The following is a 13,604-nucleotide window of genomic DNA, read 5'->3' on the forward strand; positions in this document are numbered from 1 at the left end:
ATCCGCGAATCAAACTTGATCTAGCTCACGTCGCACTAAGAGCTCGAGGTGAAGACGTGCCGAGCCCGAAAACCTGTGCGAGGATCGCTTTGGCGCCCACGGCCCGCACGTTCAACGCGCTGAACGCCTCCACGAGTTTTAACAGCAATCTGACGCCCTCGCTCCCGCAATACCGCGCGTGAACGGAAGGGGGCAGCCGGAGCTCGCATCACGCGCCATCATCACCATTAGCGATTGCGGTCCTCATTAAAGCAAACGAGGATGTTTGCGGTGATTGCGACGATGACAACGCAAAGACATTTTTTTATTTAAATCAATATATTATAGCTTAACAAACAAACGAAAATCTTAATATTTCAGCATATCGTTTTTTTCCACTTGCGAGAGGCCAATTAAGACGGTTTTAAGAAGATGCCACGAACCAGTCGGCTCAGTAAAAAGTTTTCTGTTGTGATGGATATGAATGCAGGCAGCCCGGGAGCGTGGCTGATACACCTCTGTGATTATTGACATATCTCTCTCCGCATATGCGAATGCGCTGCGTTTGGTTCCAGGTTGAAGCATCTTTTTTTTTTTTAATTACACTTTGAATAATTAGTGAGGTGGAATTTCTGGTTGGGTGTCCTGCGAAGGGTGCGAATGTGCTTGGATGACAGTGTGTGTGTGTGTGTGGATGCTGATGTGGGTCATTACCCCTTCTCTGCCCCCTTGGGGAAAGCAGGAAAGAGGAGGAGGGATGGATGGATGGATGGATGGGGGGAGAGTTAAAGGATAGGAGGGGGTTCCCAGGGGAGGAGAATCCAATAAATCAGCCTGCCGTCTCCGTGCTGACATGGGGCTTGTCTGTGAGGGGGTGTGTGTTTGTGTGTATGTGTGTGTGTAGATGGGATCACAACAACAGCACAGCCTTGTCTGGCCGTCAGTCACCTCTATACTGGCCGGGCAACATACTCGCGCGCCTCCCGCAGACCCTCATTACCATTCACCCGTCCCTTCCTCCGGCAGGCCGATCACTTGCGTCTCCCTTCTCTTTCTTTAGTCTTTTGGATGTCGGGTTTTTTTTTTTTTTCGCGTCATTGACGCGAAGTGTTTTCTTAGCAAGGTCACGTCTTTTAAGCGCGCGCATTGCGACAATTGCTCGAGCAGATAGTCAAGTAGGCCACTGCGAGTGTCACGCCGAGAGAGAAGTGCCGACACAAACGCAAACAAATTATCTCTTCGCCGAAGAGTGAGTGACCGTTTCTGCTCTAAATATAAATCTGTAACTGGAGAATGTGAAGACGCCGCTGTCGGTGTGATATAGGCGCGCAGGTATGTGTTTGCCTTAAAAGAATGTAGAAGTTAATTGCATTAAATCTGTGGTGAATTTCGACGTGCGGAAGTGCCCATATTTAGCCAGTAGTGGCCTATATTTGGTGTGTTCGTTGCACAAAGATTATTTTAATTTATTCCAAAAAATATATATATAAAAAATAATATATATATATATATATATATATATATATATATATATATATATATATATATATATATATATATATATATATATATATCTAAAAATGCATTCCATGTTTTTTCCAATATTTATTTTATAAAATTATGAAAGTGAATTGTAAAACATAACAAGAAATAATGTCATAAGGAGTACCCTTGAAAACACTCGTGCCTGTCAAGGTCAAGATGTGTCTTGAAATATCAGAAAATTCACTTTTTTTTTTGACAAAGTTAGTTCACGTGGTAAAATGTCATGCGGTGCAACTCCACAGAAACTCAATATTAATTTATTAGTATAATTTATTTATTAAAAATTTTTATAGCAGCAATGATTAAGATATCCATTTAAAATAAGATATCTGTGCGCTAAACTTTTAACTCGACGGTTGCACCACATGACATTTTAAAGTCGTTCAATTCAAAAAATGGTTGAATATTGCACGCATTTTCAAAAAGTCAGGCGCATGCGCGTTTGATAAAGATCTCTCCCCGTTTATCGTAGTCGCCGATGATGGATTTGCGATTAACTCTTTACGTGCTCACCCTGCTGCCAGCTCTCGGCCTTTTCTGTTCAGTTTTCGAAATGCTCATATCGGTGGCAATGTTGCGTGGGCTGCACGTGAAAGTGAATTACAGGGGAGGATCATTGATCAGGTTTGTTACTTGCGAGGGACGGCTGCGGAATAAATAATGTCAAACATTGTGCGGGACGAAAATGTGTTTTTGCTCGGTTTTCTTGGCTCTGTCAGAAAGCTCCTCTTTGTGTGATCTGAAAAATAGAGATATTGACCATTGCTTGTAAAACCTGCGCGAAATCCGAGCTTTCAAATGGACCTTTTATTTGTCTCCCCACCAACACACACACACACACACACACAGAGCAAACATCATATATCAGACGTCCTGCAGCATGCCTCTAATATGTGGCTCTCTTATGACTGTTTCCAATACATATGGACCGTGGTGGCCGGGAGACCTGCTCTGTGTATTAAAATTCATGGGAAAAATGGCAATAATGACCCTCCCCCTTTCCAGTCCCCATACATCCTCTAAATCTGTATCTCTCTTTTAAGCAGATCCCTCTACACTCCTCCTTCCCTCTATTTTCTCTCCTCCTCCGCATCCCTTCTTTCTGTTTTTCAGCCGCGCTGCTGCCAGGTAGTGATTTCTACAGTGGGAAAATTGCTTTTTCAATATCTGCCTCTCTAATTATGAGCCCAGCTAAAGGGGTCACGCCACTGGAATACTAATAAATGTCTCCCGCTTTTTTGCGCACGAAAGAGAATTTACGTATTATATTATTTATGTCACGGGAATCACTGTCGTTCGTATCGTTTTGTCAAAAAAGGCAAATTTCGACAATTTATCCAAGATATTCCTTAGTGGTAATGCCTTTGTAAGCTTATTAAGTTGTATTTCCCGACCCAGAGCATCACACACACACACACACACACACAAGAGATTTGATTTAGGTCACACACTGGTTCTTATTGGCCCCCCCGGAGCATGTTATCTTTATAGCGAAGCTGTGTTTCGTGTGTTTTCAAGATCAAAGATCAAAAAACTAATGCCGGGCCGACTATCTCAGGAATCCTCAAAATCAAGATATTTCATAAACAGATGGAGAGACTGGTGGCCTAAACAAAAAGTGATTTACATAGGAAATAGCCCCCGTTTTAAACCACTAGCCGTGGGATTTCATTGTGGGTGCCCTGAAACAATGCAAAGCGATTTAAAGTAATAAAAAAGAGAGAAGAGAGAAGAGAGAGAGAGAGAAAAAAAAAACTACTTTGCATCACAAAAGGAATTTGAATTCAAATGTCTCCACCGCGCGCACCGAAAGGGTTAAACGGTTTCTCGGTCGCTCTGAGAGCCTGACTGACGTTTGGGGTTCTATATTTGTGACGCGCGCCAATCGGCGAGCGGTCAGCGCGCCCCACGTGGGGCGCTCTCAACGCTGATTGGGTAAAGCAGCCAGCGTTGATTGTGGCTGGGTCAAACCCCACGTGGAGATTTCATTCAATCATTGTACAGTTAGCTGCACCCTTATTTTTCAATCGAAGTCCTGTGCATAAAATTAGACGCTGTGAAGGGAACGTGTGAATAGCCGACAGAGACGGGGCGCTATATTTAAACTACATCACAAAATATATATTTTTAAACATTTTATTAGGCTTTATTCATTTGGATCACTGTTCGTAAACACACTATTTTTTTTCTTGGACCTTTGCACGTGACTTCAGTGCAAGCGTCAACTTGTTGAAATTGAGATGTACACACCATCTGAAAACTGAATAAATAAGCTTTCCATTGATGTGCACGTTAGTTTATAAAATATCCATTCATATTCATGGAACATGACTTTATATCTTAATTATTTTTGTCATAAAAGGAAAACCTATCATTTTGACCCATGCTGTGCATCGTTGGCTATTGCTACAAACACACCTGTGCTACTTATGAGTGGTTTGCCGTCAACCTTTTTACTAAAAATACATTAGAAACAGCATATTTTTATTGTATTATTATTATTTAAAAATTTTAGGCGGCATATCTTTCCAGCCCATTAAAATTAAATGCAGCCTCAGTAAAGTTTAAGTGTTGGCATAAATAGTTTGTAACACTTTTATTTCCTCAAAAGGAGCAGTTTCTCTACTAAAAGGAAAAAAAATAACTTTTGTTAGGTTAGTGTGGTGTAACAAGATTCAGGTAGCCATCTTGTTATCATGTGACAACAAAACCTAGCATGACTTTGTATAAGCCAAAACGAGTTCACAGACTTTATTATGAAAACAAACAAAGTGTATTGCTTTTTTTTTTTTTTTTTTTTTTTTTTTTTTTACGCATGCTCACAAAACATCTCCATATTAATATCGTTTAGGTTGCGTACACCCCATGTGCTTTTTCTTGACAGTCGCACAACTTAGCATTTTCAGTGCGATTAAATGCTATAAATGTAACGCATCGGTCACGAAGACAACATTTCCGTGCCACGAACTCATTTATAAACGATTTCTCCTTTTAATTATCCCAAAGCATCCTTGTTTTTCCCTGACCCACATGCATAAACAAATACAGCGCCGAACAGATCAATGCGTGCGTCTTACGGGTTCCCACTCCCACCGCAGCCCGAAACGAGTGTAACTTGAGAATTTAACTCTTTGCTTCTGGTTACCACAAGCCAAACCCCTCTCTCTCTCTCTCTCTCTCTCTTTTTTGCACAGGGGGGGCATGCGTTTCTCTTGAAGAAAACAACTCGCATGTCCCATTGAAACAGCTGAGGAGCCGAAAGGAAGGAGCGGATGAGGGGAGAGAGAGAGAGGGAGAGAGAGAGAGAGAAGCAGACAAAAGAAGCTGCGGCTGCGTTGAGCGTCGCGTCTTGGGAGCACGATAGCTGGCCGTCCGCTTGGTTTCTTTATTATTTTCATCAGTAAAACGCATCAAGGGCGGGGGAGCTCCGAAGGCCGAAAGCGTGCGTTCTGATATTTGGAGGTGCGTCGTAGCGAGGGACTCGGCACCGGACTGGGCGCATCTCGCATCGCGCGATAAAGCAGAACAAAGGGAGTCTTGAGCGAGGAATGCGCGAGCCGAGCCTGGCGCCGCCGAAACAGGGCCAAATGTTCTTCTGAGAGTCCGGCAGAAAGGCGCAAACTCTTCTGAAACGGCATTTAAGGCTACACCGAGACAGAAGACCCTCAAACCGCAACGAACCCGTTATTCGCCATGTTTCCCCAGAACCGACCCCCGGTAAGTTACCTTACTACTCCGTAAAATGACCGTCTGCTCGATGCGCAATGCGCCTTTGCACGTTTCATATATGTGCGGGCTAAAACAAAGTCCGTTTGTGCCCTTTGTCTCGTTATTTGGGTTAAACGTTCGCGTGGATTGTGAAACTGTAGTTGGCCGAGTAGTGCTACTCATCGGGGCATGATTAGATCAAATCAAGCCACATTAAAATGTGCTTTTAAATGCGATCAGAGTGCCTAAAGGATACTATTTCACCCTTTATGTTACTGTACCCCGTGTTGTAGGCAGGTATTTGTATTTCTGCTGTTTTAACTACTTGCGTCCTAGAAGTTGCAAGAGTGCCACACTTCTTTTTCGCCTTTCATACATTTAAGTTTTATTACTTTTCAGATTCCAGTATTGCATCAACCTCCAATGTGACCATCCTTTGAATCCGCTCTTTTAGTTTTATCCCCCTCCCATTAGGCTGTTTTTGTTTGTTTTTAGCATAAAGCATCTTGAAGGAAGATAGTTGGGATTTAATATCAGTGGTATATCAGCTAGGCCAATCAATCAGCCAATGTGTGTACGTTTTGAGGTTTATCGGTTGATAATGGCATTGCTTGGTTAATTTCAATGTGTGTTAGATGTGTCAGAATAGTTCAAAAGTCTTGTCAATATAAAGTGCACAATGTGTTATATAGCACATATTGGGGAAACGGTGTTTGGCTTGTAGTGTACGTCTCAATTACTGTAATTAAAATGTAAGCCTGTATCACAGATATATCGGCCACGATTTTGGCCACCATGCTTTCTGATTATCGTATTGACTGTTGAAAAACCCATATTGGTCAACCGCTATTTAATAAATGTCAGTTATCATTGAGCGCACTGGACTGATTGAATCAAGCTATGTGTTAAAATCTTTCCTGAGGTTTCCCTACAGTCGCCATACACCCCTCCCCCAGCACCCCCAACCTTCCCTAAGAATGCTTTGACATTCATTTCCTAAGGGATGGAAATTAGATTCCACTGGGGTGTGCAATTTCGTGATCTGAAGGAGATGTGCGGTACATAGGTGAAGTATTTTGGTTTTCCTTCCCTTTTAGTTGTTGCTCTGCAGTGACCAGGTTTCTTGGTTCTTTTCTTATTTCTCTTTAGAATGATCGATTGGTCCAACCTGTTTTTCCAGGGCACCCAGCTAGTTCTGAATACGGCCTCTTTCCACTCACCTTGAACAGCCTGAAACATGAAGAGGTGGTTGGGATGTGATACAGCTATGTTTCATCATCTTAATAAGAGATCTTCTTCAGTCCAAGTCATTCCTTTTATGTTTTTAGATATAACCTGTAAGTGTCCATATAAAAAAGCAGAAGAGAGATTAACTATGGCACAGATATTTAATTTAGTCAATTATGAGCTAGTATATCTTGATGAAATGGGAATAAGACTGTATGCGTTAAATGAAAAGGTTGAAACGCAGACAGAACCAACCCACTCATTCCTCAGCGTGTGAACAAGGTTAATACATCCGAAAATTATCATCTTGTTCAAAACAAGCAATTTAATACAAACCCTTTTGTTTGATGTAGGGATGGCTTCAGTCAAAAATCTCTCTTCATTTCCCCTCTTAACCAAGACAATAATTTTCATGCTAATTAGTCAGTCCATCAGTTTTGTGCTTTCAAAGTGCTTTTAACACTGAATGGGAGAGTAAGTGGTTGTTGTACACAGTTTAACTTTAGGCTAATAGAGAGAGTCATACCTATATTTCATGGGGTTAAATAAGTTTTTTGTATTCAGATTAAAGAGAGAGAATTATTTGCACCTGTATATATTTTGCTTTTGAGTAAAGCAAACAAAAAACCTGGATTGTTTACATATGAGGCCACATACGACTAGTTATACATTGTCGTACATGTGGAAAATCGTAATCGGCAGGCTGAAACGGTAGGCATTTCCTATAAATTGCCTACTGACACCTGCTGATTGGTCCTAATTTTGACTTCTGGAAGGATCTGCTCTAGCTAAGACGTCTCCAGCGAAGGAGCACCACTATCCTTCCTATGTAAGGTATTTCTCAGTATTCCTCCTTGACGCTGTTGCCATTTCCTCCAGCTCTCTGAATCCAGAGGAATCCAAGTGAAATCAGGGCATGGCCCGGCCCGACCCGGCCATGGCACATGCCATGGCACCCTAAGCCAAGTCACCCACAGTCTGCAAAAGTCATTGGGAGAAAGCATGGCATTCCTTGAAACTGAGAGAACAAACAGGCTGCGGGTTACCTCATAAAGGAAGCACCTAGAGCAATTACCACAGCTGACAAGCCAGCGTCGCGGCGCCGCTAATGTATCCTGACAGCGGGGAAATTTGAATAACGAGCTTGCAGAGAGGGTAGAGAAAAGATGTGTGATGTTAATGAAACAGGTGCCTGGCACCATACTACACCCCACATCCCCTCCCCCGTCTAAGTAAGGGATTACTGGGGCATTCCTTAAAGCTCCATGCTGCCGTAGAGTACGGAATCAATGAAACAAGGCCGCGCCTAGGTCAGGTTCCCGGGGAGGTTCTTTAAAATGCAAATGCCTGCCGGTTGTTGACACTGTAGTCGAAAGATTTCATATACAATGCCGGAACTTCAAGCGTTCCACAGAAAGCATCGCCTGGTTCCTTGGATTTGTGTGCACACCTAAAAAGAGGTTCGTCTTCAAATGGTTCAGAGATACAGAAAGTCCATTCCAATTATTTTTAGCCTCTGTACTTCTCCACCCTGTTTCCTAGGGTGGATGTTTATGTGAAAGCTTTATTTTTTAAGGAAAAACATGATATAATTAGCGGGCTTGTCGGTTCTCCGAGGCTTCACTTGGTGAGGCTCCCATGAAAAGACACCTAAAGAGAATATACAACTGTTTTTTAAGGCACAGTTATAATTTAAACAATGAACTCAGAGAACAGTTTGGAGAATCCCAAATTGGGCTCCGTAGCTATACTCTGGGAATGGAAACGTCAAGCGTGTGGTCGGTTGTTTTCCAGGAGATTTGTGTGTGAAAGCAGAAACAGCTTTATCAAAGGTTAGGCCACCGTGTTGACAGGTTTTGGGATGTTGGTCATCATGGCCGGCCGCAGCATTTCACAGGCTGTGTAGCAATTCTCGGATGCAGGCCATGTGGGAGTCTTGTAGGCCCCTCAGCCAGACCTCTGACAGAAAGAAAGAAGCTGTGGTTTGGACAGCTCAGTGGACATAGACGTAGTAGTGTTTAGCAGCTTCTTCTTCGTTTAGTGTCTTTTGTAAGTGGGTGGGCATGGGGATTTGGGCGATCATTATGGTTTGATGCAACAAAACATGTAATTAGAAGAGAAGAAATGAAAACATTGCATGCACACTCACACTTTCCAAGACCCATTGTGAGTGTGGTAAAGAAACAGATTTTTGGACATGCCTATAATCTATAGGCCGGTCTTTTCATAGTATCTAGACAGCTCAAGCTATAATTTCCAGCAGACTCCCAACTTTATCATGACCTGTCCCTTACTAGAGGTCATTTGAGAACTTCTTTGCGATTCTTCACTCACCATAAAAGGAAGAGTATTTTGCTATGATTGAAGTCATTACTTCCTTAAGCTGTCTCTTATTATGACCTGTATGCATGGGATAATATAAGATTTAATCAACTCAGTCAACTTGGATTTTCAGAGTTTTGGCATAATGCAGATTACTATGTCTGTGACTCTCTCTTACTATGTCTGTGATGAGTGGCACAAAATGCCCTGCCAGGTTAAACCCTTGTTGTGAAACTGTCAAGGTCAAGTGGACCATTTATTTGTGACAGCTATGAAGGAAAATTGCATGGAGGATTTTCAAGCCGATTTCGCCCTGAGAGGCAAGTTATAAGAACACTGAATCAAAATGGCTGCCATATTGAGACCGGACACATAGAAGCACAATAATGGCCTCTCAGAGGTGGTGACACTCTGTGGTTTCGGAAACCTGAATGTCTAATTAATGAACATTGAGTCTCCAAGAAGCTCCATGCGACTCGCTCTTTGGTCTCTGCCTTTCAGCAAAGGCCTGCTCTCTTTGTCATTTCTTTTTTCTTTATTCCGGAAGTCTCTTTGCACCTGTACGCAAAATTCAATAAAAAGAGGTGAATATCAGAGTGAGAGGCTGGGTGGGGTAGAGAGAGAGAGGAGATAAAGAGGAAGAAGGGAATAGAGCCAAGTGTCATTCCCCCATCCTCCCGCCTCCCCCCCGTCAAATGGCCTTCCTCCTCTTGTTCTCCAGACTCTTTTCTTTGGCCTGTGAGGAGTAATTGTAGTGTGTGTGTGCTCCCTGCTAGGCCAGAGCTGTGAGAGCCCCGGGATCTGGACAGCAGATTGAAATGCAGGGCTGGAGAGAGGAGCTCGTTAGAGTCTCTAACAATGCACCGTGTCTCCCATGAGCCGAAGGCCGAGAGGCTCCATTCTCCCTGTGTAGTTCAGTCCAACCCCCCCAACAGTACTCCAAGCCTGCTACCCCGACATAGGGTGACCCCTTTCACCCACAGACAATCTCCACCCCCCGTTTGATATTTGCAGCTACATCTGTCTCCGTCCCTCCAAGACCAGCTTTAAGCTTAAACTGTCCATGTACTGTCTTTCATTTTCTCAGTGACTCTTGGCTAAGTCGAGGCCTTTACAGTGTTAATGCAGGTCACACATGCTCATAACACCCTATGACACTTTGCCAACGGTTAGCCGCTCAAGTGCTTGGCAGTAAATGCGACTAACGTCAAAACCAAATGCTCCATGCTAATTGAAGTAATGGGGCTTTATGCACTTTCACATTTGATCAATCATGTCCCTTTTGGCAGTTTTCCCCTCTTTTAGCTCATTAGAAGAAGAGTTTCCCGTGAGAAGTGCGAGAACCCCTGTGAGGTGCAGTCGTGAGCTGGAGGACCTTCGTCAGCAGAAGTGCTTGAAGACAGATAGATGGATGGACAAGCCCTACTGTACAGCACATAGGCTTTTGTCTGCCTGTCTTTCTGCATTACCCTGAGGCCAAGCTCCTAATTGCTGGAGTTGGCGGAATTCAGTTAGCTTGGTGGGGTCCCACCCTGATGGGGTCCTCTTTCTTGCACCCTGTTCTAATCCATGCTTAATTTTAAACAAATGTCTTAATTCTAGCACCGAGCAGGCTCCCCACCCCAATCCCCCATCCTCAGCACACCCACAACCAATGTGATATAGACACGCATCTGTCTGTAATGCTTTATCCCTTTACAATGGAGCCTATGTCATGGAACTACCCCAACCCCCATCCTCTCTCATTCTTTCATTGCTTTCTTTCTCATTCTGGGGAGCTTGTCTTTCATCAGTGTCCTTCATTTCTGCCATGTGCACAGCACTCTCTATCATGCTCGCAGACCTCTGTGCGTTGAGTTTCTCAAATCATGTTCGTACTGTGAATGAATAGTCCGATTTTTGAAGTATACATTATTCACTGTTTTAAGCCGAGTTTCATTACAAGGGTTGAAATGATTAACAGGTCTGGGTCAATGCATTAGGCCTGATAATTATCAGAAATTTTCATAAAAAAAAAAAAAAAGATTCAGATGCTAACTTTTTTTTTTTCCCACATAGGCACCTTTGCAGCCACCCCCTGGGTCCTCTGCTTCAGCTGCTGCAGCCGCAGCTGCTGCTGCTGCAGCGTCGGGGTCGACCCAACCTCTGAAACTTACTTACTCCGAGACCCTGGACCGCATAAAGGAGGAGTTCCAGTTCCTGCAGACACAGTATCACAGGTACAACCCCTTTTCAAGAACATTTATGCGCTAAGCTCCAAGATGTCTAATGTCAGTATTATCGAGAATCATAATTCCTAAGCCTGTGATTTGGTCAAACCATCTGGGAAGAATTCCTGATGCAGTGCAATTGTTGAGCTATAAAAAAGATAAAAATTTCAGTGGTTAGGGTTGTCAGGTTGTCTTCTTGTGGCAGTTAGTTTTGTGCTTTCTCAAAGATGTGTGTGAGCTCTTACTAGGTGATCAAGATAACAGACTTCACACCCAATAGCTAGCCATCAATCCGATCAACCTTCTACACCAGAGGTGTCCAGTTCTGTGCCTGGAATGCCATTCTCTTTAGTGGTTAAATGCACCTTAACTGTTCTTCTGGTTTATTAGAAACTTTCAGGGAGGTTATTGCAAAAAGTTGGCCTTCCAGGAGCAGAATTGGATGCCTCTGTTCAACTCTAGCTAAAATTTCTAACAAGTAGGGCATAGAATTTTGTTGGTATTCAACAGAAATCCCTTGCTGTAGCTTCTGAATGGGAAAGGCCCACCATATTCTCATAACACACACACGTGCACCTTTGATTCTGTGGGTATGCGTTTGATGTGTGCTCTGAGGCTGAGGAATGTGGCCAGACCAGGCATGACCCGTATGTGATTTCTGGTAGGTGCTGGCATCCTCTCAGGTATTGTAGTCCATGCCCCTTCTGCTCACTCGTACACCCCTTCTTATTACTGGCAAGCTTTCACACGGCTGCAGCTTTGATTCCTCATGCCAGATTCGGCAAATCCACCCAGTCCCCACATTCCTATTGTTAGGTCTCTTCTCTTCCCGCCTTCGGAGTTCGGTCAAATAAGCTCAAAAATCCTCTGTACAAACACAGTTCAGCCCTGCTGATGAATGCTGGTTTTACACTTATATCTGCCTGGATAGTTATGGTTGAATTTGTTCAAAATCTTTCCCAGAAGCCACCAGTGAAGCAGTTACTTTATGTACCCTTCTAAATAGATTTAATGGACAATATGGCCCTCTGTTGGTCTCCCATTCAGATTTGTTCATCTGCTCTGGCTTTTTGCAGTTAGCTGTTGCTTGGATATCTAATGAGTCTAGCTTAAGGAAGATGCAGAGGACCAAGCACCTGCACAGTTGTTATCAGTTTAGAGCAGGAGCCAATTCTCTTGTTGGTTGTTTATTATTACAGCATTTAAAAATAAGTTTAATACTTTGGCCAAGACCTAATAAACTGCCTTTCCATTTAGTTAATATATGATTAAGTAAAGTATACCAATACTTCATGCAATTTATGCTTGTTAATCACTATTAATTGTCAATGTTATTTTTGGTCTGAACTAAATGGACAATGTGAGTACTTTATTACTTTCTTTTTTTTTTCCATTATATTTATTTTTTTTTCCCATCTAGAGTGACAAAAACAAAGAGCAGAAAATGTGCATTAGGTGTGCAATTGATGCTTGTCTTTCATTCTCATGCTGCCACAGAGAGTGATGGGAAATGTAGATTAAATGTGCAAGCCTGATGCTTAAATTTTTATCACATCTTTTCTCAGTGTTGCACAAACTGTCTGAATACTTTAGCGTAGAGTCAAGATTGACGGTTTTATGATCAATACCACTTAGCTTCTGCCATGAAGTTCTAATTGATGTGCCCCCAAACTCAACAGAGTTTCCGGAAAATCCAGAGTTTCCCCACTCATAATTATAGCCAGTATTGCTAATGTATGCTTATCCCATAAATACCATCTTTCCGACACAACAAAGCAGCATTATAATTTGAATGTCAAACATTGTGAATTCAAGTCAATGGGTGATTTTACAGTTTGACTTAAATTTCTTGATAGCACTGTAATTAGCTCCTGAATGGCACTTCGTGAGGTATCACAATGTGAAGCCTGAAATCGCAGACCTTCTTTAGGTCAGACAACAAGATTAGCAGAGGCCTTCCCATGGTGTTCAGATGCGGCATTTCCCATAAGAATTCTCCTGCCACGGATCTGGTCCCGTTCCAGGTAGAACGTGGCAAGCACACACGGGACACGCCAGACAGGCACAGACAGCTCTTGGCTATATGTGGCATGGCTTAGATTTTAATTTTAGTTCTCGTAATTTGTGTCTGGAGGCTGATTGGTGTTGGATTAAAGGACAGGAAAGAGTCAGAGCTAAAGAGATTTGGCAAGATGAGCTGGGGAGAGGTGTGTTTGTGTGTGGGCGCTGGTCTATGTGAGAAACACACTTAGGCTGAGGTCAGGTTACAGCGCAAGGTCCGGCAGGAAATGTGAACTGGGCAGGAACTGGATAACAAAGAGAGCTGCTGCATACGATGCTACCATGCTGTGTTGCTTGCAGCGCTGCACATGTTTTGCGTATGTGTCTGCGTGTTCTTGATCGTCTGTTTAGGTTTGGGTGTTTTTTGTGTAGAAGGCCTCTAATCAGCAGACAGGAGAGCTTTAGACCGGAGGTTCTCATTACAGTAGTTCTTGCTTTGCCCAGCCCTTTTTTGAACACACACTAGCTCACCTACCTTGCTAATGTGTCCTCTGGGTTTGCAATGGCTCGGACATAAAGACAGCCGACCCACAGACAGCCACCCGCACGCAA

General features: G+C 43.1%; 2 protein-coding genes across 7 annotated transcripts in view; one reads left to right on the plus strand and one right to left on the minus strand.

The window, feature by feature from the left end:
* LOC122327734 (CUGBP Elav-like family member 5) overlaps positions 1-13,604 on the minus strand; it is a 1,183,696-nt gene that overhangs the window by 881,512 nt on the left and 288,580 nt on the right. The gene's annotated exons all lie outside the window — the stretch shown is intronic.
* The window catches only part of tle2a (TLE family member 2, transcriptional corepressor a), a 28,461-nt gene continuing 19,495 nt past the window's right edge, over positions 4,639-13,604 (plus strand). For 3 of the 4 annotated variants that reach the window (XM_043223252.1, XM_043223254.1, XM_043223253.1), the window contains exons 1-2: positions 4,639-5,241; positions 10,840-11,000. In XM_043223252.1, coding sequence (XP_043079187.1) covers positions 5,218-5,241; positions 10,840-11,000 — 185 coding nt within the window. In that variant the 5' untranslated portion in view covers positions 4,639-5,217. The remainder of the gene's footprint in view (positions 5,242-10,839; positions 11,001-13,604) is intronic. The other variant, XM_043223255.1, reaches the window with a different exon arrangement.

The sequence above is a fragment of the Puntigrus tetrazona genome, chromosome 22 (genome assembly GCF_018831695.1).
Source record: "Puntigrus tetrazona isolate hp1 chromosome 22, ASM1883169v1, whole genome shotgun sequence".
Taxonomy (NCBI): Eukaryota; Metazoa; Chordata; class Actinopteri; order Cypriniformes; family Cyprinidae; genus Puntigrus; species Puntigrus tetrazona.